Source organism: Sus scrofa, chromosome 5 (genome assembly GCF_000003025.6).
Source record: "Sus scrofa isolate TJ Tabasco breed Duroc chromosome 5, Sscrofa11.1, whole genome shotgun sequence".
Taxonomy (NCBI): domain Eukaryota; kingdom Metazoa; phylum Chordata; class Mammalia; order Artiodactyla; family Suidae; genus Sus; species Sus scrofa.
Genome location: NC_010447.5, coordinates 2,662,839 through 2,687,314, shown reverse-complemented (window position 1 = coordinate 2,687,314; position 24,476 = coordinate 2,662,839). Strand labels below are relative to the sequence as shown.

General features: G+C 56.4%; 1 protein-coding gene across 1 annotated transcript in view; it reads left to right on the top strand.

Moving 5' to 3' along the window:
- The window catches only part of TBC1D22A (TBC1 domain family member 22A), a 258,394-nt gene that overhangs the window by 99,999 nt on the left and 133,919 nt on the right, over positions 1–24,476 (top strand). The window contains 1 exon segment of the mRNA XM_021091361.1: positions 11,779–11,893. Coding sequence (XP_020947020.1) covers positions 11,779–11,893 — 115 coding nt within the window.

Below are 24,476 nucleotides of genomic sequence, written 5' to 3'. Positions count from 1 at the left end.
GTCTTCTGGTCTCTCTGTCGGGGAGTCTGCTGCTTCTTTTGTCATCTTCACTAATTGCGTTTTTCAGATTCTGCCCTCGTTTGTGTTTAAGGTCTGGTCTCTGATTGGAATCGCACAGACTCTGTAGGTCAGTTTGGGAGAATTGACTGCTCTCTGAAATTGAGTCTTTGTTGTCATTCACATGCTAATTCTCCTTTTTTCAGGCCTTTCTTTAATGCCTTTCCGTGAAGTTTTAAAATCAGCTCCATAAAAGTTCTTGTGTATGTTTTGTTAGATTTATTCTTAGTTGTCTTTTTTTTTTTTTTTTTCGGTGCTCTTATAAATGGCATCTCTTTAAAATTGAAAGTTTTTATTGTTTGAAATGTGTGTTTTGCATCTGGTTGCTCCATAAATGCACTTTTAAACGTTGATATCTCTTGTTTGTTCACTAAGTTTGTTAAAAAAAAAAAAATCCAGGATTATTGCAGCCAAAGTACTTTTAGCTCGCGGAACACAAAAGGAGAAAATTAGTTTTCCGCAGAAGTAGTTATTTTGAGGTGCTTCTCTCTGATTGTCCTTTGCAGTAGTTGCGCTTCTTGGATCTGGAAAACAAGAGATCGCATATCATCCTTGTTTTAATTTATGTTTTGTGGGTTTTTTGGTGGAAAATAGCATCCACGCCATGACCTGTGGTGCATCTTCACTTTCGTATTCTTCCACCACTTGATGCCTTCCTTGTCACGCTGAGCCCTCGGGGTTTAGCAGACGGATCGGTGCCTGCCCGGCGGTGTCGCCTGTGATGTGCTGGGACCTCGAGCCTGTTGGAGGCGCCTCACTCAGCTCAGTCCTCTGGGGCCTGGGCTTAGGGCAGAGGGTGTGTGTGGTGAAACCAGCAACTGGCGGGCACGATGCAGGAGGTCGGGGCCGCCAACTGCACCACGGGGAAAGGCCACGAGCAGAGGAGCAGCCGGCGTCTGGGGACTCAGAGAGAGGGCAGCCGCTCCCTCGAGGGGTCAGTGGGAAACCACTGGCAGTGCTTGTCCTGTGTCCTGTGCTTGTCCTTGGCTGTGGGCGGCCAGGAGGTATGCCCCGCGGAAGCTTGGGCTTCTGGGGACTCAGGGAAAAGGGTCTGTGCCCAGGCGTTTCCCCGGGTCTGTCTGCACCTGGGTTTATTTGTGCAGCGGGCGCTTCTGCTCTGGACGCTTCCCACCCCCCCACCCCCAGGCTGACTGACGCTGACCGACTCTCCTTCCCTCTCCCTGAAGAGTCCCCTGGTGTCCCCTTGCTGTCAGTCTCCCGGCCTGGGCACTGCTGATCTGGTTTCTTCTGAGCCCAACCCACAGCAGTGACAACACCGAGTCCTTAACCACCAGGCCACCTGGGAACTCCCTGCTGATCTGCTTTCTGTCTCTTTGCTTTTAGAGACTTTCTCAGGAACAGGATTGGCTGATGTGTGGACTTGGTGCCGGGTGCCCTGCCCTGGGTGGCGCGTGGACGTTTGTCCACACTGTCCACCTACAGCTGTGTATCTGCCCTGTCACCAGCTGCCGGGTTCTGTCCGGTTCTGGGCTGTCGCGGAATGCGTTTGCTTTGGGCCTTCGTGCCCGTCCCCATGGCCGGGTGGCGCTGTGCTTCCCTCCGCCAGGCGCCGGGCGTGTGCTGGGTGTGTGTTTATATACTCGATAAGAAGCTGCCCCGCTCCTTCCCCGGGGGGCTGTGCCGGTTAGTGTCCCCCGCCCAGAGTCCTAGCTGCTCGGCATCCTTGTCAGTGCTTGGCGCCTCCTTGTCAGTGCTTGGCGCTGGTTTAAAAAGCAGGTGCGAGGGGTACCTTGCGGGGTTATCATTTGCATTTCCCTATCGACCGCCCCGCCGAGCATCTTTTCATATGCTGATTTGTTACACACAGATAGTCTTTGGTGGAGTGTCTGTTCCATTTTTTGCTCCTTGTTTAATTGCTTTTCAAGCCTGTAGCCTGCCTGTTCCCTGGCCTCCGTTAGATCTTCTGGGTCAGACTCCCTGGTGGAGCCTGGGAGCCCCTGTTCTCAGGAAGCACGGCCCGAGTTAGAGGCCGCTGATGGAGGGAGGGCCTTGAGGCGAGGGAGAGCCGCAGGCTGGGCTGTCTGACCAGGAGCCAAGGTCTTCACCGGAGGTCACCGCCCGAGGGCAGCGGACAGGGCAGGGTGGCCCCAGGAGGGGCTGGTGGCCGGGTGCCCTCCTGACTTCCTTCTTCTCAGCTGAGCATAGATAGGGCCCCTGGGGTGGCTGCGGGAGGCTGCTCCATCCGGCCTCCCCAGGGACCTGGGACCTGGGACCTGGGACCTGGGACCTGGGCTGCGGCTGCCTCCGCCCTGGCTCTGCTTTTCCGCCTCAGCCCCATCCGGGCAGACCTCGGATCCGGGGTGTTTTCAGCCCTGACTCCGGGGCGTCCAGCGCGCATGGCACAGCGCAGCTGTTCCAAGTTCGTGTTATGTGAACAGCTGCCTGGACCCCTCCCTCTCTCACCTGTGATCTCGGGTGTCCAGTTCCTCCCGGGCCAGAAGACCGTTGTCTTGTCGGGGACGCCGTTCCTGTGGCGCTGGCTGCTGTCCCGGCCCCTCTCCCCACTTCGCTCACACGCCGGGTGTGCCTGGAGCGTCCAGCCCATCGGGCTTGTCTCCTTGTTAGGGCGCTCACTCCACCTGCGCGTCGGCTCCCAGAGCAGGGTTGTCCGGGTGTCCTGGGTGCCTGGGGCATTGTCGGGAGCCCCGTGGGGCTTAGGAGATTTTGTTGAAGTTAGGATTTAATCTTTTACTCGGTGTCGTTACTTGAAAGCGAAATCCACAACTTGTTTTGCCACTTGCTCTTTTTATCCTCAGTCCGGTGGTGAACGGACCCAGGCGGTTACTTGCGAGAACGCGGATTCTGGCCCCTGTGGTTGCTGCCGAGAGCTGGGGGGCGGGAGGGGCTCCTCTTCCGAGACCGCAGCCAGGCCTTTTCATGTGATAAGTTCATCAGCTCCAGAGTCACTTCTCCTCCGTAATTATTATACTATCTGCCCTCTGGTTATCTGCTTCTTAGAGCAGTTGCACAAATGAGGGAAATAACATGCTTTTTCCAATTAGCCGTGGAGAGGTGATGTCTCGTGACATGTAAACAGACACAGAGCATCGTGAAACAGGCAGTGAAACAGGCAGGCTCTTCGGACTGCGTCCTGTCTGTGCAGGCTTCCAGGTGGCGTGGCGAGTCTCCCTGACCCTGAGGGGTGGTCATTTCCCAGGAGGCTGATTTCCCTGGAGCACAGATGTGTTCCTCCTGGACTCTTGCGAGTGTGAGCTTTTGGTAGCCAGAGTCCCGACTGGGCCTCTGTGTGGGGAGCGAGGGCCCCGCTTCTGGAGGGGCGGGGGTGGGCTCTGTCCTGGGACCGGGGCCGCTTGGAGAGGGCTTTGCTTTGCCTGTGCTGCCTGTGTTGCCCCTCGGCCCGGAGGCCTCGTCCCAGCCCGCCCTGCTCGGCAGCACCGTCCCCAGCCGCTTGCCCGCACCACCCTGTCCTGCCGGCCCCACTGCGCCCATGTGTTGTCGCGCGTCTCTGTCCCTACACTCAGCTCGCGGGGCGGCGGCCTCCCCCCTGTTCTCCGCCTCTGGTGCCTGATGGCGTCTGTGGGCTTGAATTGCTGCGTCCGAGCCATCCTGCTGGGATCCGGCTGCGGCCCAGGCCCTGGCTCGCTCCGCTCCTGCCGGCTCTGCCGGGGCAGGGCCTGGGGCTCTTTGCCGCGTGTGCCCGGGGCCTCCGGGGCTGCCTGGCATGTAGCGTGTGAAGGCCTGATGCTGGTGAGATGAGTCATGATGCGCTCTGCTCACGCGAGCGCCTTCTGTGACCTTCCGTGGGGGGAGGTGCCTTCCCGGCCTCGCCGGGCGCCTGGCCCGTGAGCGTGGGGGCTCTTCCTCTCCTCCTGCATCTCACAGTCGCTGTCACTGTTCTAGAGGTGGGGTGCGTTTGTGAGCGGCTCAGAGATGCGTATTTGTTATGCGGTCAGTTCGTGCAGCTCTTCTGGCGTCTGTGTCGAGGGTCTAATCCATAGTGTTTGCCTTTTTTCTCGTTTTGGTTTTACGGTGAAGTGTGTCGGAGCAGAAAGGGGTCTGGAACACGTGTCCAATCTGAAGAAAACATTAAGCTCCCACATACCCCCATCAAGCTGAAAAATAGGGCCTGACCAGCGTCCTCGAGGTCCCTTCTTTGTGCTCCCCAGACATGTCCTTGTCCCCCAGGTGACTCTTCCCTTGAATTTTGTTAATATTCCTCTCGCTTTTCTGTATAGTTTTATCACAAGATCATGTATGTGTGTTTTGCCTGTTTTTTCTTTTTTTTTGCTTTTTAGGGCCGAGCCTGCAGCATATGGAGTTTCCCAGGCTAGGGGTCTAATCAGAACTACAGCTGCCAGTCTACACCACAGCCCCAGCAATTCCAGCTCCGAACCGTGTCTGCGACCTACACCACAGCTCACGGCAACGCCGGATCCTTAACCCACGGAGCGAGGCCAGGAATCAAACCCACGTCCTCATGGATAGCAGTCAGGTTTGTTACCGCTGAGCCACAGCGGGAGCTCTTGTTTTGCCTGTTTTTAATCTTTAGTTTTAGCAGACTTGTGCTAACTGTACTTGCCATTGCTCTTCATGCTACAGAGTTAAGGTTCCAAGGCCCCTGCCCCGCCCTCTGCATTTCTCGTGGCTCGTTTTTGTGCTGTGCGCTGCTCCCTCGAGTGTTCCGTGGTCTGTCGATCGCGCCCGGTGTGGATAAGCCCCTGGGTTATCTTCTTTCCTGAGCGTTCCTCGGGGCCCGTGTGCCAGCGTCTCTCTTGGGTCTGCGCCAGGAGCGCCCCGCGGGCTGGGGATACGTGTGGGTGCCGACCCCTCCCCTCCGCTTGGGGCCTTCAGCCCGGAAGCCCCTGATGCCCGTGGTCTCAGGGGCTGTTCGTTTCCACGTCCCTCGGCCGGTGAAGACACGTGTTTTTCATGCATTTCTCGGCCGTTCCATTTCCTCTCTTGTGAGATGCTTTTGCCCCATTTCCATTGTGTTTTTCCTTGTTTGTCCACTGCTTCGTATTCTCGCTGTAACCTGGATATGAATTCTTTTTGGGAGTGTCTGTATCGTTGACCTTCCTTCCGTTGGTAGAGTTTCTCACTGTCGTTGCTGAGCAGCTCGGCCGCCCTCTCCTTTACGGCTGGGCCTTTCTGTGTCCGTCCCAGCCTCGTCATTTCAAAGAGAGCTTTACAGTTTGGCCTTCCGCGTTTGGGCCCCCGGCTGTCTGGGATTAGCTCTGTACCGAGCGTGGTAAAGCAGCCCCGTTTCTTTAACTGCCCTCCACGTGGGTTACAGTGACAGTTGTGCCTTTGCCCTCCTGGGCTCTGTCGCCCACAGGACTTCCTGGGCAGGTGGGCTCCTTCGGGGCTCCCCCCGTGCCCTGGTTTGTCCGTCTGTCTGTCCGTCCCCATGCCGCCTTCACCCTGTCTTGGTCACCTGGCCTTGATGTCTGGTCGGATGGGCACCAGCTCTGGCTCCTTTTTCCTGGCTAGTCAGCACCTTTGGCTTTCAAATGTAAATTGAAAATCATCTTACTTGTATTTCATGGACACCTCAGACGTGACAGCAGATCTCTTGGACAGCAGACAGAAGTAACTGTTTGTCGCTGCATTTATTTAGATGTTCTGAACTTTTACACCAGTATTTTCTCCCTACATGTATTATACAACTGACTGAATTTATTCATACATGCATTTTTAGTCAGTAGTGTCTTCTTAATTTTTAGTGGCATTGTCTGATTTTTTATTGACAGCATGCAGAAATGCAGTTGGCTCTTGCCAGTTCGTTTCCTACCTGGCACACGTGCTAATCTCTTTTGTCGATGCAGGTATTTTGTGTGTAGGTGTGTCTGAGGTTTTAAAGAAGTTACGCATGTCATTTATGAGTCATGGAATGTTCTTTTTATCTCTTTCTTTCTGTCCTGCATGTACACTTTCTTCCTTGCTGGTCAGGGCTTCCACTGCCACGTCGAGTCGTAGTGGTGGAGGCCGGCATCCTGGCGCCACTGCCTGGTTTTAAACGGGTCTTTTAACGTGGCATCACTGACTCAGGGTATTTACTCCAGGTTTTATAGATGCCGTATGTTAAAGAGGAGGCTTTTCTCGTGGTTTTAACATCATAAATGGCTGTCGAGGTTCATGAAATCCTTTCCCCCTTGTCACTCGAGTTGGTGATATTGTCTCGGTCTTTATTCTGTGGAGATGGTGGGTTTTATTAGTATTCTTCCCGGTATCGGGGCAATCGTACGTTCCTGGAGTAAATCCCGGTTGGTCCGGGCGGCTTCTTTGAATGCCCGGCGGGACTGAGCTTGGTTGCATCTGAGGCACAGTACTGCCCTGGGGGAGGCCTGGCTGCCCTCTGGGCAGAGCGGTGCCCTCTGACCAGCGCCTGGCTCCTCAGGCTTTGTTATGAGGCTCCGTCAGCTGGGTTGAGGTTTGGTCTGGTGACGGGGACGCTCTGACGTTTCGTTTGGAGGGGCTTCTTTCCTGCCCTTCGGTTGTGAGTGCGAGAAAATGTATCTGCTTTCCTCACCTCGCAAAGCACGTCGAGGCTGGCCCCTCACCCCGTGCACCTGCAGCCCCGGGCGGGCCTGCCTCCCCTTCCCGGCCCGGCCTGTGTCGCTGACTTGGACGCGAGTCCCTGCTGCTTCCTGGGATCTCAGAGCAAAAGCGGAGCGCGCTCACATGAAGGGACCGAGACAGGGCGCAGGATCAATGGTCAGTGAAAAGCAGACAAAGGAGCAGAAGCCCTGCGCCCCCGCCACCCAGCTGCGCCTTCTGCTTGCTGGCGCTGTGCTGTCCGACGGCGGCCCCCGCGGCCCGCACCCCGGAAGAGGGCGAGCGAGTGGGGTGGGGGCCCGAAGGGGGCTGCCCTTGACCTGGCAGCGGGCAGAGGCCTTGAGACACTGGAGCCTGTGGCCTTGGCGTATAGCTTCCCGTGGCTGGAGAGGAGGCCCGGGGGGTGGCCAGGGGCACCAGTGACCAGGGGCCCTCACGGTGCGGCGCTGGCTCCTGCCACCTCGCGGACCCTGCAGGCCCTGCCCTGCGACTCCCTCCCTTCCGGCCGCTCGGCTGCGGGTGGGTGGGCACCCAGGTCCTCCCCGTCCTTTTGGGCTCATCTCTCCCGCCGTCGTGCGGCCTCCTCTCCATGTAGCAGTCGTTTCTGCGGTATTGTTTCCTCAGGGGAGTCTAGACAGGGCTGAACCGTCTGTCGGCTTCTGCTTCTCAGGAACCGGCTGCTTCCCGAGCTGCGAGGCTGGGGGGCCAGCCTGCGAGCCCAGATGCGGGGGCCCGGGGCCCGCGGTTGCGGGGGAGCCACTGCGGCTTCCTGTGTCCCCCAGAGGGACAGGGACAGGCCAGTTAATGGCGGGAGAAGGAGACTGAAGGATGTTGAAGCAAGTGATGTCCCTTTCTGCTCCACTGCGCACCCAGAGACCTCAATCCTGGGAGTTCTCCTTATTTTCTAAATCGATAGCTGCTGTCACAGGGAAACAACACGGACGAAGACGAGCGGCCGCAGGTGCAGCGTCCTGGCTCTGCTGCGTGGGCCTGGGGTTCCGGCCGGGGCTACGCGCCAGGTGAAGGGCACGCAGCGTCCCAGCCGCTGGGACGTCGTTTATGGGCACTGAAGCTGGCAGGCGCTCCGGGTGGTGGAGGCCAGTGCCTCTCTGGAGAGGGCTCGCAGGTGGGGCATGGTGCCCGAGAGGACGCGCCCACCCGTCTCCCCATGAGCTGGGCCGGTGCTGGTGGCTCTGGGCTCACTGGGCAGACTCTGTCCTCGCCCAGCCCTGACTGGTGGTGCCGCAAGAGGGAACCTGTCCAGGGAGAAACAAGCGGTTGTCTGTGTAGGGCCCCAGCCATCCCGCGGAGACCGCTGCCCGACCCTCAGCCTCGTATGGTTTCCCAGGCCCTGCGCTGCCCCGCGGCCTCTGTCTGTCTGTCTCTGGAAGGCTCCCCTCCGTCTCCTTCCATCTGAACAGCTGCTCACAACCCACTTGGCCTGCGGCCTGTGCTCCAAGCTCTCCCTGCACCAAATGCCCTGGCCCCGCCCCTCGGTGGGGCTCATCCCCCCAGCCGTTTCCTCTCTTTTGAGAAAAGCTGGTCCAAAATCCAGGCGGTGTCTGTCCAGAGACCGGGGATGGGCGGGGCCGGGCTTCCCGGGCTTTCCGCGGCCCTGCACACGGTCCACTGCAGCCTCCTGCCTGGGTGCTGCCCAGGTTCGACAAGCCTCGGCTCCCTGGTCTTCCTCCAGAGTAATGCTGGGGAATCCAGCACTCCACATGGCTTTTCTTGGTGCCTGGGGCGCCGAAGGCCAAACTGCATTCATGCTCGTGGGTAGGTTGGGGCTCTGTGTGTGAGACCCAGCCCTCTGGAGGGGTGGGCCTGGTTGAGGGTGGGGTGCCCCATGGCTTAAATTACTGCTTGTCAGGAGTTTGAGATCGCGGCGGAGGAGGGGAGAGCTCTGTGCCCTGAGCTCTGGCCTGTCCTTCAGTTGGCGTGTGCATGCATGGGCGAGCATGCACACACACACCTGCATACACACGCGCGCGCACACACACGCCCCTGCCGTGCGGCTGGGCCCCGCAGGACCTCCGGCAGGTGCGAGTGATTGGACAAGGCTCTGCTCACCAGGAGCTCATGGTCTCTTTTGTTTCTTTCTTACTGTAAAATTAAAATTTCTTGGTCCTCTCTCCATTTTGATTTGTGTCTGAGAACAACTCTTTTATCCTCAGGCATAGCAGTGATGGCACCTTATAGGCTGTACCAGGCTCCCTTTTTGTCAGACTACCAGGGCGGGACCCTGGCTCTGCTGCTCACAGGCTGTGTGACTTTGGGTAGGTTGCTTAACTTCTCTGTGCCCCACTTGTCTGTATTAGTTCTCTCTGGCTGCACAGCACTCTTACCACAAACCTTCAGACAGCACCCATGTGTTTACCTTTGCTGTCTCAGTTTCTGGGTCAGGAGTCTGGGCAGGCCTGAGCTCAGGACCTGCGTGACAAGCAGGGGGTCTTCCAGGCCACAGCCTCATTGGAAGCTCCCCGGGGGAGGGACCTGCTTCCAAACTCATGGGAGTGCTGGCAGGAATCCAGTGGCTTGTAGGTTGCAGAACCAGGGGCTCAGGTTCTTGCTGACTCTTTGCTGCCCTCAGATCCTTGGCACGTAACCCTTGCCACGTTTGCTCCGAGCCCGACGGCCGGCTTCCTTGTGGCCAGAGGAGAGGGCCCCTCCTGGCAGATAGTCACCGCTCCCATTCCCTTTGGTGGTCAGGAGCAGGTCACAGGGGAGCTCCCTGGTGGCTCAGCGAGTCGGGGATCCCACGTCGTCGCTGCTGGGGTTCAGGTTTGATCCCTGGTGCGGGACCTTCCGTGTGCCATGGGCGTGGCCCCCTCACACTCCAGGGGAGGGACCCACACCGGGCTGTGCACGCCGAGAGGTGTGCCAGGGGTCTCCTCGCCTGCTGGTTTCTTTGGGGGGCGGCATTGTCAGATGGAGCTCTGCCCGAGGGCTGTGGCTCATGCCACCGGGCCACCCTCACTGCCTCCTCCCTGCCTGCGCGTGGCCACCCATCTGAGCCTCTCCTGCCTGTCACTGCTGCTTTCTGTGGGGCAGCCCTCGCCCACCCCTGCCTGCTCCTGACCTGCTGTGTGTCTGGGGCCACCCGCCCGTCCTGCTGGCATGGCTGCGCTGTGCACACCTTACCACTGGCACTTGTCTGCAGCCCCGCCCTGGCTTGGGCTTGCTTTGTGTCCACGTGGCCACGTGGGGCTGTGGCTGCGAGGCGCTGGGGTCTGAGGGGGTCCTTCCCCGGGGCCTCCTGCTCAGCTGTCCTCCTGGGCCGTCCACCTCGCTGGCTTGTGGCTGCTGCCCCAGCTCTGCCCAGGGCGGTGGCGCCCGATGCTGGGCACTCAGTAGCCGCCACTCGGGGTTGGCATGAGAGACTGTAACTGGTGCCTGTTGTTGAAAGACTGTGGTCTGTTGATCTCGCGTAAATTTCAGTTCTCACTGGAAGGCTGTTGACTTAAAGAAGGTATAAATGCGCGTCCGTGCGAACGTGTCACTCATTCAGCAGAAGCGGCATCAGGGCCATTGCAGGTGCGGAGCGGCTGCCTGCCCGACGGGTGGGTCCTTTGGGACTCGTTTAGAAAAAACACAGTGGACGGTGTGCGGGGGGTGGGGGGAGTTGGGCCGGGGCTGGGCTTCCAGAGCTGCCTGCGCCCTGGTGGACTGGCCCTGGGTCAGCACACTTCCTCCGCCTGCGCCCCGGGCCCCTCCTTGTCACGCCGGCTTGGTGGTGACAGGGGGCTGGACTACAGGCACAGCAATGGCTGGGAGTGGAGGCGGTGCTGGAAGGGGTTGACCCCCTCGGGTGCAAACACAGTTGGCTCTGCGAGGTCGGCTTGCTGGGAAGTGATGTGCTTCCTCCTTTGGGTGTTTCCCGGGTCCAGCCTGCACTGGGTTCCTTGTTGGTGGGAGGCCAGGGCAGCGGTGCGACCTGGCCCGTGGTGGGAGCCCAGGGTCCTCCCCGAGGGCAGGCAGGGTGGAGGGCGGATGGCAGCACAGTCTCCGTTGGGGACGGGCAGGGCTTGAGTCGGAGCCGGAAGGCAGAGAAGTAGGGGCGGGACGGGCTCTCTGGGCAGGAGCCCGGGACCGGTGACAGCCTGGATGTGGCGGGACGCGGCTGGCCTCTGTTGGGGCACCTCCCGTGTGTGGTTTGAGGCAATGTCTGTGGTGTCACTCAGGGGCGGAGTCTGAAAATAACACAGACGGATGTGTTTGCAGAACAGAAACAGACCCACAGACGGAGAAAACAAACTCGTGGTTACCAGCCGAAGGGGAGGCGCGGGGGGTGAAAGGAGTACGGGATTGACAGGGACCCCGCGGAACCCGAGAGACAAGCCACGGGCACCTGCCGCCTGGCGCAGGCCGCTGTAATCAGTGTCTTGTAATGACCTGCAGTGGGACGTCATCTGAACGAAAATCTGCTAAAAACATAACCCGGGCGCATGGTGCAGAGACCAGATGGTGGGTGCCAGAGGTGGGGGCTGGGGGCTGGCCTGGGTGAAGGGGGTGGAAATAAACTAAGCCTCAGGGCTGTCGGGTGCGGCCTGGGGACTCCAGTTAACGACGTTGTACCGCTCGTGAGAGCTGCTGAGAGCGCGGATCTTAAAGTCCTCATCACAGGCAAAACCTTCGTGCCTGCGGCTGGCGGCGGAGGTTCACCCCTCGCCGGGGAGGTCATCGCACGGCTGAGCGCTTTCGAGCGTCCAGTCACCGTGTCGCACGCCTGGAACTGATGCGATGCGCTCTGTGCCGGTTGTAGCTCAGTTACAGCATCTCTCTGCCACATCGGGAGCCTTAGCGCACCCTCCGCCCTCCCAGGCCCCCGCCCTCTCTGCCTCCAGCCCCTCTCCTTTGCCAGAAGGGCAGGGGCTGCTGTGCCGCCCGACCACGTTCAGGGCAGCCCCACGCATGGGTACCCCAGGGGCTCGGAGCACGTTTCTGGAAGCCGCCTTGGGCGGGAGGGCTGAGCCCGGGGTGGGTGGCAGACTGCATCCTGTTTGCGCATCAACAAGAAATGAGGACAACCGGGATTTTACAAAAAGAAAAACCAAATGAAACCTCTTGGTGTTTTAGTGTCAGAGCTTGGAGAAATCGGGACCGCGCCTGTTTGAAGAACGCAGGTGTTTGAAAGGTTCCGCCGTGTTTACTTTTTGCTTCACCAGCCGTTGGCTTTTCTTTCAGATCTTCGAACGGATATTGTTCATATGGGCCATACGCCACCCGGCCAGCGGCTACGTCCAGGGGATGAACGACCTGGTCATCCCGTTCTTCGTGGTCTTCCTCTGCGAACACACAGGTACGACCGCGGCGTCCTCTCGCGGGCTTCGGGCCCGCACGTCCGTGGCCTGACGACGGGGCGGGGTGTGATGAGACCAGTGCTGAGAAGTGCCGCTCAGGTGCTAACGACACCTGCTAGTAGAGAGTAATGGCCAGCTTTGAAAACGCCCCTAAAGCCACATGCTCGCCTCCTGACGACATGAAGATGCGGTTGTTATTAATTCCTTCTTTTTAATAATATATGAGGAGAAATGTGGCCCATCCGGAGTGTCGCTCTGTCTTAATGGCCATCAGAGCACCGGCTTTAACGGCCTGGATGTCAATGGAGAAGGGTAAGGTGCTGGAGTATTAGGGGAACGTTTTGCTCGCAAGAGAACCCCAATCTCCTTTAATCGCATTTCTGCAGCATTTGACCACCTCTCTGCCTTTGCTATCCTAGTAGCATTTCGTTTTATGGGCATATTAATTGCATGCAAAATACGTGATTTATGGGACATTCAGGTGGGTCCTGCCGTTTCTGTCTGAGTCCTGCACGTTTTTGCTCCCATCTCTGTTTCAGCAGCCAACGGTAATATAACGTCACTTGGTTTCCATTTCAAGTTTAAAAAAACATCCTAAAAAGCAAAGTCCTCCCAGGGTATGTGCAGGTCTGCTTTTTACTTCATCTCTGGCCGAACGGCAAACCCCCCAGTGGAGGGTTTGCTGTGTAGCTGCGGCGTTTTTATTTACCGCTGGCATCGCCTGTCTCCTTGCGAATCCCCAGGACTTGGTGCGTGTTTGTTTTTCTCAGGTTGTGTTTTGAGCCATTTAGGTTTCTGGTCGCTTCAGAGTCCGGCGTTGCTGTGACCTGAGCGACTGGGCTTCCTGCGGGGCAGGCTATCCTGGGAGGCTGCGGCTGCGGCGGCTTGGCCCCTGCCGTGCACCCCTCATCTCTTAGCAGGGGGTGCCGCCCCCGAGAGCGCCCGGGCCTGCTCGTCAGCCCCTCGTTTGACAGATAACGAAAATGCTCTTAATGGTCCTGCAACAGCAGGACCCCTGTCAGTGGGCTTCAGAGCTGCTAATTGAAAGAAGTTCAGCTGCGATGTGATTAGAGAATTGATATTCCGTGTTCAGTAGACCATTTAATTAAGGTGGTAAATAAGTCTGTCTTAACGAGTCTGCTGCCGACGTAGGTGGTGAGACCCCAGCGGTCCTTGGCGCGTTCGTCTGATTATCAGCACCCAGGACGGGGGCCGTGGCCGTGACGGTGGCTGTCACCAGAGAGCAGAGCCGGAGAAAATGGCATATGTGTGCCCAAGTGGGGCCTTCAGTGAAACGCAGAGACGCCCCTGCCTCCTGCAAGCCCCACCGTGCAGCCCCGTGCACACGCGTGCCCACACACCGAACACACTCGTGCCCCGAGGGCGGGCCGGACCGTTGGCGCTAAACGCGCCCTTTGTCTCTGCCCGTGTTATCAGGGGACCTTCTGTATCTTCGGTCCCGGCGTTGGGATGTCGGTGGTGGACCGGGGGCCTTTCGGACCCTGCCCTCCCTGCTTCCGGGCGTCCGCGTGACGCTCCAAGCCCGCCTCTCATTATCTCGGCTCTCGCGTGTCTGTGGAAGGTGCCGGGCGCCCACCGAGCTGCCGGCCCTCTGCGGGGGAGGTGGGCACGTCAGTGGGTGAGCTCGGCGTGGGTCCTGCCCTCTTGGAGCTTTTGGTTGTAAAGCAGTGATTCATGAGGAGTTCCCGCTGGGGCACAGTGGGTTAAGGATCTGACTGCAGCAGCTCGGGTCGCTGTGGAGGTGCGGGTTCTATCCCTGGCCTGGCACAGTGGGTTTTTAACTCTTTTAGGGTCCGGCATTGCTGCAGCTGCAGCTTGGATTCAGCCCCTGGTCCGGGGACTTCCATTGTCTCTGGTGTGGCCATTAAAAAAAAAGAAAAGTTTAGTGAAAGCAGTGAGACGTTGTGTAAGGAAGAGAAGTAGGGGTGCTTTGAGAACACCCCGGACTGGGCTCAGCGGGGTCGCCCTAGACTCTGTGACCTTGCAGCCGCGCCCTGTGGGAGGAGCGCGAGCTGGGTGGGGTGGGGCTGACGGGACAGTGATGCTCGGTGGCCCGTAAGGGCGCTGGGACCTGGGGCGGCAGTGAGGCCAGGAAGTCCTGCGGGTCGGGGAGGGACGCGCCCCGCGCCTGCTCTGACGAAGGCCCTGGACACCTGCGCGGAGGGCTTTCTCTTTGCTGGGCATTTGGGCAGTAAACCTCAGATGCCCTGCTTAGTGAGGATGCTGAAAATACATTTTTTTCCTTCGGGGGCAAAACTGGGCAACAGGATCTGTGGTTTGGACGCCTGGGTGCCTGGGCAGTGCTTTCGGGCCAGCTTTCCGGTCCTGACACAGCTGCTCAGACTCTGGAAGTGCAGGTGGTGTTGGGACCGGCCCCGGGGACCGCCTCCTGAGTGCCTCCACCCCGGGCCCAGCTTGTGTTGTGCCTGGGGATCCCTCTTCTAAGCTGAAGCTGGGGCTATTCCCGTTCCCTGAAGGTGTGGGAGTCCTCCAGGGGCCCAGGCAGCCGTGGCCGGGCTGCTCTGGGGCCTGTCACCTTGTGCCCGGCCGTGTGCCTGCCGTGTGCCCGCCCCCCACAGCTGCTCCTGTGTTTTCCCGGGAGGAGGGGCCTGGAGCCCAGCTCTGGGGGCCAAGACGTGTCGGGGGGGTGCTGCCTCTGAGCCACAGAGGCCCTGACTTCGCATGTAGAGGCCTTTAGCACCACGAGATCAGGGAAAGGGGGCGTGGCTAACAGGTGCTGAGGGTGACAGCAGGGTCTGGTTTGGAGGCACCGGAGGGCTCGTCTTTGTCAGGCGGCCGGCCAGGCTGATGGAGGCTGGAGAAGCAGCTCGGAGGGACGGAGGAGGCGCTTAGCAGAGTGAGCCGGAAACATGAGGAAGAAGCGGGGGTGTCCTGGAAGCAGGGTGCAGGGAGACATGGGGCCGCCAGCAGCCCAGGTCCCTGCAGGGGGTCTCACTGCCCCTGCCTGGGAGAGGCACTTGGCCCCGCTGTCGAAGGGCGCAGCATCCTCGTGAGCGTGTCGCACACGCTTGGGCGCGCAGACACGTGCACATGTGTGCTCCCACCAGTGCCAGCCGTAGCCTCTCCAAGTAAGCATGGGATCCAACTCACCTGCCGGCCAGTAAACTCAGCTCCGAGTGGAGCCCATGGCCTGGGCCGGCGGGAGCCCCCGAAGGAAGGGGCAGGGGGTCAGGAGAGCTCTTGTGGCCGCAGAGGCAGAGGCAGGGAGCGTGTGGTGCAGACGTGAGGCTGGTGGAGAGAGCTGTGTAGGTGGCACCCAGGCCTGAGGCAGAATCCCAGCAGTGGGGGGGTCCCCAGGGGAGGGTCGTGGAAGAGGGCTCTGTGCCAGGAAGGCGCACTCTGCCGGGCAGAGGTGGCCCCCGTTCCTTCCTCTGGGCTCAGCTGAGCCGGGGTCCTGCCCTCTCTATCTGGGCAGGGAGCAGGGGGGCTCACGCGGCCCCTGAGCCGCCTGGATTTTCACTCTGCCCTGCCTGCAGTGACCTGCTTCCTGTGCCCAAGTGTCCCTGCCAGCAGGCGTGGAGGTGGGGCGCCAGCCCACGGCGGTGCATGGGGAGCAGCAGCTCGGGCAGAGTTCCCCTGAGTCTCTTAGCCGTGTGCTGTATTTCTGTCATCCAGAGCGTGTTGTGTACACAATTCTGTTTCATGCTTTTTCCCCATTTAACCTTCTAACATAAGCTCTTCCCTGCGTTATTAAGAAATCTTTGTAAAGATCCCTTCCACCTCCTGCACATAACATTCTATTGAGATAATGCAGCATAATTCATGAAACCATTCTCCTGTGGCTGGATTTTTTTAGTTTCTTCCCCCCAGGCACCTGGTGCAGTTTTTAAGTAAAGCCTGTATTTTTTTCAAACAGGGCCTGTCATATTCCTTTTAGCAATGTTAAATTCGATTTAAAATTAAGAACCATTATTCCGTCACCCTGAATCCCACAATTTAAGTTGAGAATTATATTTTAGTTCAACTAAATAATTTCAGCACAGCAAAAAAGCAAAGCGGCACAGAGCAATCCCCACCTGCCCCCATCCCCCACCCTTCATCCTCGGTGCTACTTAAATTTAGGAAAAGCCCTCTGACTGGGCACCTGGGACCGCCACCCCAGGGTGACTGCATTTTGCAAGGGGAGGAGTGTTTCATGATTGGTTCTCATTGTCAGCGTGTGTGAAGCTCTATAATTGATTTGATCCAATACGTCATTTTCTCATAAAATAAATTCCTCTTGCGAGCAAACGTGGAAAAGGATTGGAATGAAGGATGTATGTACGTACGAACATTAAGGGTATTTATTTTCACGGTCCTTTCTGTGGGTCACACTCTCCAAAGCACAGGTTGTTTTTCGACATGTTAGTTTTGCCCAGAGAAGAGTCTGGACCCCGGGGTTCGTGGCGCGTTGGGGTGCGCGGGCAGTTCGTGCGCGGTTGGCCCGGGCAGTGAATTCCCACAACCAGTCTGGACGCACAGGAGAGGGACTGCAGGGGGCTTGCTGTCAGCTGAATGCTGGTGGCACAGTCGTTCTTTTGCCTTTCCCTTGGTCACTGCCAAGTGGGCTTTGAGTGACAGGGAGGGAGACGCGCGGTTCCTCGTGTCTCACCGATGCATTGCAGTTCGAGGAACAGCTTCGCTTGTCTGCATCCCAGCTCTCCCTCGGTGCACTCTGGGGTTCCCACGTGACCCACGAGCCAAGGCTCTGCTGCTAAACGCGGCTTCACCTGGCCTCCTTCAGTGCTCCTCATGCCTGTCGTACGTCTGTGGTCCCCAGCTCGTCTCAGAAGCGTTTTAAAGGTAAAAATGAGAGGCTCTGAGTACGAGCAGTTTCCTGTGGAGGTTCTGTTCCGTCCTTGCGGGGATGGGGGGTGCGAGTAGAGAGCAGAGGATCCTGGGAAGGCCAGTGGGTTAGAACCAGAGTACGGTGCCCTATCCTTCATATGCAGTCAGATTTTCTATTTAAAACGTCTTGACAGGGATCAAGGTGATGGACTTATTATTAAAAAATTGGAAAACTCATTAACAGTATAATCCTGCATCCCAGAAGCTGTCCCTGGAATGTTTTATTAATATCCTTCTGGCCTTTTTGTCAATGTACTTTTTTACACTGCAGCAATTATATCATGCATGCGCGTTTTCGTATTGCTTTCTGTTTAATATCTAAGCATTTCCCCAGATCATCAAGCAATTTTAAAAAGGTCTTTTGAAAACACAGCAACACACTGCTTTCAGTAATGGGCAGGAAAACTAGACAGAAGGTCAATACGCAACTAAAAAGAAAGCTAAGCAGCTGAAAACCAGCTAGACCTGACAGTCATCTACAAGCAGTGCACCCATCAGCGCAGGATCACATTCTCAAGTGCACACAAAACATCCTTCAGGACAGACCACATGCTAGGCCATAAAGCAAGTGCCAGTGCATTTGAAAGAACGGGCATTGTACAAATTGTGTTCTCTGACCACAGTGACGTTACATTCTTAGATATCAGTGACAGAAGGAGATTTGAAGAACTTGACAAATGTGTGAAAAATTTTAAACACAACCATAAAGAAGCAATGTGTCAGAGAAGAAATGACAGGGGAAATTAGAAATTACTTTGAAATGAATGAAAATGAAAATACAACATAGCCAAACTTACAGAATGCAGTGAAAGCAGTGCTGCAAGAATTTTTTTTTTATTAAAAAAAAGAACATCTCAAGTCATTAACCTGAGTTTTCAATTTCAGGAACTAGAAGTAGAACAAATTAAAGCCAAAACAAACAGAAGGCGGGAAATAAAGACCCGAAACAGAAGTAAATGAAGTAGAGAACAGAAAAGCAGTAGAGAAAAATCAACCAAGCCAAAGCTGGTTTTTCAAAACTGTCAGCAAAATGTTGGTAAACCTTTAGCTAGATTGACCTAGAAAGAAAGGGTAGAAGACACAAATGACTAAAATTGTGAGTGCATTTAAAAGTAACCAGCATTAAGGGAATGATGTAAACAGCGCTTCAAATCGGAGGACGGAGCTGACACGCAGATGCTCCTAGAAAGACGCAAATTCCTGCGATGACCGTGGTGGTTGATTTCGCCTGAGCTTGGCTAGGCTGTTGCGCCCACTTACCTGGTCAAATGCCAGTGCGGATAGTGCCATGAAGGTGTGTTTGTGTTTTGGATGTGATCGACATTGAGATTAGTAGTCTTTGAACAAAGCAGATTACCCTGCATAATGTGGGTGGGCCGCATCTAATCAGTTGAAGGCCTTAAGGCTGAGATTTCCTGAAGAAGAAATTCTCCTTAAGATACGTAAATCTTTCCTGAGTTTCTAGCCTGCTGGCATGGCCTACAAATTTCAGACTTGCCAGTCCCTATCACATGTGAATCTGAGCCTGTTTCTTCAAATAAGTTCCTCTCTCTCAATATTATATATATACATATATATATGTGTATATATTTATTTATTTATCAGTATCTATATGGAGACAAATATATATAAACAATGTATATGAGATTAAATTAGTCATTTAAGAATTCCCACAAAGAAAAGCCTAGAATCAGATGACTTCACTGGTGAATTCTACCAAACTTTTATTTTATTTTATTTTATTTTTGCTATTTCTTGGGCCGCTTCCGCGGCATATGGAGATTCCCAGGCTAGGGGTCTAATCGGAGCCGTAGCCACCAGTCTATGCCAGAGCCACAGCAATGCGGGATCCAAGCTGCGTCTGCAACCGACACCACAGCTCACAGCAACGCCGGATCGTTAACCCACTGAGCAAGGGCAGGGACCAAACCCGCAACCTCATGGTTCCTAGTCGGATTCGTTAACCACTGCGCCATGACGGGAACTCCTCTACCAAACATTTAACAAAGAATTCGCACCACTCCTTCATACCCTCTTCCAAAAATAGAAGAGAGAAGGTACTTTTCGATTCATTCTCTTCGGCTGGTATTATCCTGATACCAAAACAGCACAAAGTCATCGCAAGGAAAGAAAATCAGAGCCCAGCATCCCCCACGAAGATGGAAGTAACAGTCTGCTCTGAAATACGGAGAGACCAGATGCAGAGACAGAGTAAAAGGATTAGGTGTCCCGAGTGGGATTTATCACAGGATTTCAGGTTGGTTCAACATATGAAAATCAATCAACACACTAGACCCTACCAATCATCTCAGTTGACACAGAACATGTTTTTGACAAAATCCAACAGCCTTTCCTGATGAAAAACACTGCGCGAACTGGGACTGGAGCAACTAGCTCTAGCCAGGGCAGTTAAGAGGAAAGAAAGGCAGGAAGGGGCGGGGGAGAGAGAAAGAAAGAAAGGGAGGAAGAGGGAGGAGGAAGGGCAAAGGGCGTTGGGAATGTAAATCGAGAGTACGCCGCCTCCCTTTGAAGATGACGCCATCTGTATGTAGAAGGTCCAAGGAATCCGCTCAAAAGTGGTGAAAGCTGATACACGAGTTCAGCAGGATTGTGAGATTCACACAACATCGGGATAGAAAAATCAGGGCGTCACTGTCGTGGCGCAGAGGAAATGAATCTGACTCGTATCCATGAGGAGGCAGGTTCGATCCCTGGCCTCACGCAGTGGGTCAGGGCTCTGGCATTGCCCTGAGCTGTGGTGTAGGTCACAGATGTGGTTTCAGTTACGTGTGGCTGTGGCTGTGGTGGAGGCTGGCAGCTGCAGCTCTGATTTGACCCCTCGCCTGGGAGCTTCCATAGGCCGCAGGTGCGGCCCTAAAAAGCAAAAAAAAAGGAAGCAAGAAAAAAATCAGTTATATATCTATACACTTGCAGTTTTATAATCCAAAAACGAAAGTATGAAACCACTTCCATTTACAGTAGTGTCAGAATGGGTAAAAGGATTTAAATTTATCAAAAAGTACAGTGTTTACTCAGAAGAGGACAAAACATTACTGGAAGATACTAAATAAGATCTAAATAAATGGAGAGACATCGCACGTTATGGATTGGAAGACTTCCTAGTGTGAAGCTGGGCGTCCTCCCCAAATTGACCTGCCCGGCCGCGGTCACTGTGTCCTCGCGTGGTGGGAGGCCGAGCGAGCTCGGGGGGAGGGTCTCTTTTTATGGCCTCACCTGCGGCATGTGGAAGTTCCCAGGCCAGGGATCGAACCCGAGCCATAACAGGTGGTAACACCGGGTCCTTAACCTGCACCACCCGGTAACTCCGCTGGGGGGGTCTCTTTTGTAAGAACATGCGTCCCATTCTTGGGGGCTCCAGCCCCATGACCAAAGCCCCTCTCAAAGGCCCCACCCTCGAGGCCATCACCTTAGGATTTCAGCACCTGAGTTTGGAGGGACGTAAACACTCGGCCCCAGCAGGCCCCTTGCTCCAGGTGAGAGTCTCGGGACCGGGCGGTTTTCTCTGGGTGAACCTTTGTGTGGTTTCTGCTTTCTCCCTGTTGTTGATGACACAAGCTGTATCTCCGTCCGTCCGTTCTCGACTGCATTTTCTTATGTTCTTGACATGCGTTCTTGGAAGAAGCATGACGGACTCCCTGGTTGGGTGTTTTTAAGTCGCGCTGACGGTGCCAGGTTGTTTCCCGAACGGCGTTTGAATGTCTGCCGCCCGGCCGCGCCGCAGCTCGCCGTCTCCCTGTCTCTGGGGTGTTCGGAACGGTAGGGACTGTTTTTGTCTTCCTAGGCCCGCACCCACGGCATATGGCGGTTCCCAGGCGAGGGGTCTAATCAGAGCCTACACTGCAGCCACAGCAACGCGGGATCCGAGCTGCATCTGCGACCTACACCACAGCTCACGGCAACGCCGGATCCTTAACCCACGGAGCGAGGCCAGGGATCAAACCCTGCTTCCTCATGGATACCAGTCGGGTTCATTACCACTGAGCCACAGCGGGAACTCCAACCTCACTGTGGGTTTCATTTAATTCTAACGACAGCCTCTGGGGAGGTGCTAGTGCTTTGAGCTTAGAAAGGGAGGCGTGGCGAGGTCGAGCGACCTGCCAGATGGGCCTGGAATGTGTTGCTCTGCTTCCTTCTGAGCGGACACCCTCCTGAGCTGCCCGGCAGCCTGGCCCTGGTCGCGGCCGGCTGCGGAGTCCTTGACCGTCTGAGCCTGGTGCTTGCCGCTGGAGCGTAGGCAAGGATTCATCTCCCCAGTTTGTGGCTTTTCCCGGTGATGCTGCAGGAGCTCCCTCTCGCTGGGCTCTGGTCCTCCAGGCGGAGGACGCGCTTGTCCTCCTTGATGGACCCTTTGCTCAGGCTTTGAAAGTCCTCGCGCTGGGGAATACGTTCCTTTCCTTCCCGCCGACGTGGGGTTCCCGTCTTCTATTCCCAGTTCATTTCCTTTCCTCTAAGTGAGCCCCTCCTCATTTCCTGTTTTAAATTGCAGTCGCTGCTGAAGGGGCCCGGGCTCTGCCAAGAGGGGAAAACTAACAGATACCGTAGCGGTGGCCTTCACGTCCCCCCACAAATGCCACATCATCTGACATCTGACATCCCGAAACTGGAGCTGGCCGGCGAGCCGGTCAGCCCGGGTCTTGGAGGATATTTGAGTTCATCCAACCTGGGGTTCATCCCCCCCCAGGGAGACCCCGGCCCCCGCCTTTGCGCAGTGTTCCCTGGGCCTGGATTCAGAATTCCGGTGCCACCGTGAAAGTCCTCCGGAGGGACCTGGGCCCCCTTGAAGGCTTTGCCATTTACACTTGAAGAGCTTCAGCCCTTCTCTCCCCAAGCCCTAAGCTCTTTTCGAATTTTTATATTTCTCTGCGGTAGAATCAGGAGCTTGCAAAATATTTCTTACGTGACACAGACCACTTCCTGTCTTCTTTGTGTTTTGGCATCCTAAAGTGTTTCCATTGTTCATCAAACGTTATTGTCAAATCACCAAAACCATTTTCAGATCCGACTCTGCTGTGTTACCATTAAGAAATGCAAATCCGGAGTTCCCGTCGTGGCGCAGTGGTTAACGAATCCGACTAGGAACCATGAGGTTGCGGGTTCGGACCCTGCCCTTGCTCAGTGGGTTAACGATCCGGCGTTGCCGTGAGCTGTGGTGTAGGTTGCAGACACGGCTCGGATCCCGAGTTGCTGTGGCTCTGGCGTAGGCCGGTGGCTACAGCTCCGATTAGACCCCTAGCCTGGGAACCTCCATATGCCGCGGGAGCGGCCCAAGAAATAGCAACAACAACAACAAAAAAAGACAAAAAAAAAAAAAGAAATGCAAATCCTTAGAGGTTTCACGCACAGGCCGCAGGGTCATTCCTCCCTCAAGTACCGAGTGTCACAGGAGCCGCTGGGGGAGGGCCCCAGCTGCTTAAAGGCGGGATTGGCCTCTGGGTTGGGTTCTGTCCCGTCCCCGAGGTGGGCTGCATCGGTGAGCCCCCTGTGTGCTGGCTGAGGGGCAGGCGGAACCCAGCTCTGTTGTGGGAAAGTCTGTAGGCAAGACCCGAGCTCCAGCCAGCAGCCCCCGAGGGCCCCAGACCAGTGCCCAGCGAAGGGCTTTAAGATACAGGGGGCCTGACTTCACACCCCCGGTGGAGCTTCTGCTAGGTGTGGCTTTACCCGTTCCTGGCGAGCATGCGTTATACGTTGTTTTTATTTTATCCATGGAATTCCGTTAGAATTGAAATTGCGAGCATTTGGTTTTGCGAGCCTTATGCTGTATTCTGTGACCGGTTGTCCTCTTCGTCTTCCCAGTTCAGTGTTAGAACCTGGGGGAAGACTCCTCCTTGCAAATTGACTGTTAAGGGCTGCCTCATTCCAACACCACAAGCTTTCTTTTCTGACTCCGATGTGCAGCCGTTTGTGAGTTTTCAGAACGGGCACGGTCTCTGCTCGTCAAAGTGAGACTTTATTCACCACAAGAGCTACAGCCGTTGATGAGGTCGCTGCATCAGACGGCGCGTGGGGTGCGCCGTTCCATCAGCTCAGGTGTTGGTGCGACGGGGGCGGAAGGTCAGCCCTCCAGTGCCTGGTGGGACCAGGGCTGCTGACCCAGAACTTGGCTGCTGCTCGGAAGAGAGCGACAGACGAGACCGAGCAGGACTTGCGCTGTGGAGTCGCGGCCCGTTTGTTGGTGTTTTCACGGTGCCCTTCTCAGCGGTGCTGGTCTGCAGGGTTTCAGTTCAGCCTCCCTCGGGTCGAGATGTGTTGCAGGCGCTTCCTGAAGGGAGCGGGGAGGTTCCCCTTCGGTTTTGGTGCACCCCCACTCCCTAAAGCCCCCCGGGGTGGGGAGGGAGAGGCTGCAAGCCGGGATGCTGTGGCTTGTCTCCTTCACCGACTGCCACTTTGAGGCCTGGGCGTCCGTTTCCGAGTTGCAAGGCTGTGGTTTCAGCGTTGTTTCCTTCCCCGCTTCTTGTTGTTCTGTGTTGGTCTGCGAGGAATCCCCGGGGCCCTGGTTTGGCGGCGGCCGTGGTTTCTAGCTACGTGCACTTCCTCCCTCCAGAGCTCTTTATTTCCTGCCCAAGACCCGTGAGCCCCCTGTTCCTCGCTCGGAGCTGTTCACACCCGTCGCCGGGTCTGGCAGGACGTTCTCTTCAGGACCATTTCTCCAGAGAGACCCCGGGCAGGCACGCTTCCAGGCCCAGGTCCCTCGGCACAGCGGGCAGTCGGGGCCGTGCTCGCAGGTGGGCACAGCAGGCTCGGGGGGGCACGGACCCGCACGGCCCCGCTGCCCGGGGGCTCTCGGGAGGCTTGAAGTCTGGTTTAGGACCACTCCCCCCGGCCCTTGGCCAGGCCAGGCCTTCGGGTCCCCTCTGGTCGCCTCCATCACCGGGCGGGCGTGCGGATGCGTGGTGGGCAGAGCGTGTGACAGGCTCAAGGTGATTATGGGTTGTCCCGTCATGTCCTGCCGGGGACTGTCGATCCGCTGCCTGGGCTCAGCAAAGGGGCCCCGAACACAGAGCAGAGTGGGGCTCAAGGACCTCTCGCAGGTGTGGACACCAGCCCCGGGGCAGAAAGTTAGTCTTGAGCATTTACTAACCGACAAGAATGGGTTCACCCCCGCCCCCCACGACTGGGCCGAAAGAATCTGCTCAGCTTTAACTCCAAGAGAAGACAGTTGCGCACCAAAAAGCAGACTCGCAGAAATCCCTTAGACGCTGCCGAACTTAGACCGAGGACATGGACTGTCTGGGTGCACGGTCGTCCTCGCCGTGGACCGTTTAGCCCTCCCACACCCGGCGCTGGGCTCTTGCGGTCGGGGCGGGTTGGGTCTTTGGGGACCCCCGGGAGGGATGAGGCCTTATGCCGGCCGCAGGCGTGTCCCGTGTTGTCCCGAGGCCTTCTGGAACCTTGGCGGCCACTCGGCCCAGGTTTAGTTTCTGTGTTTCCTGTTTGAACATTTCACACTTAAAGGTTGATATCTGATGACTCTTATTCCATTCTTCAAAGCTAAAGGAGAAAGTCTACTAATTTTTGAAAAATAGAGCAAAACCCATTCTTTCTTGAAGCTACTGTGGTGCGTCCTCCAGCCCTTTTTATAAATCTAAGATCCAGCGTCAGATCACAACGACCTAACTGTCCTGTGTCTCACGTATGTTGCTCTTGTGTCGTCCTGAAATTATGCTGCCGTGTTCCTCACCCATTGTGCATCGA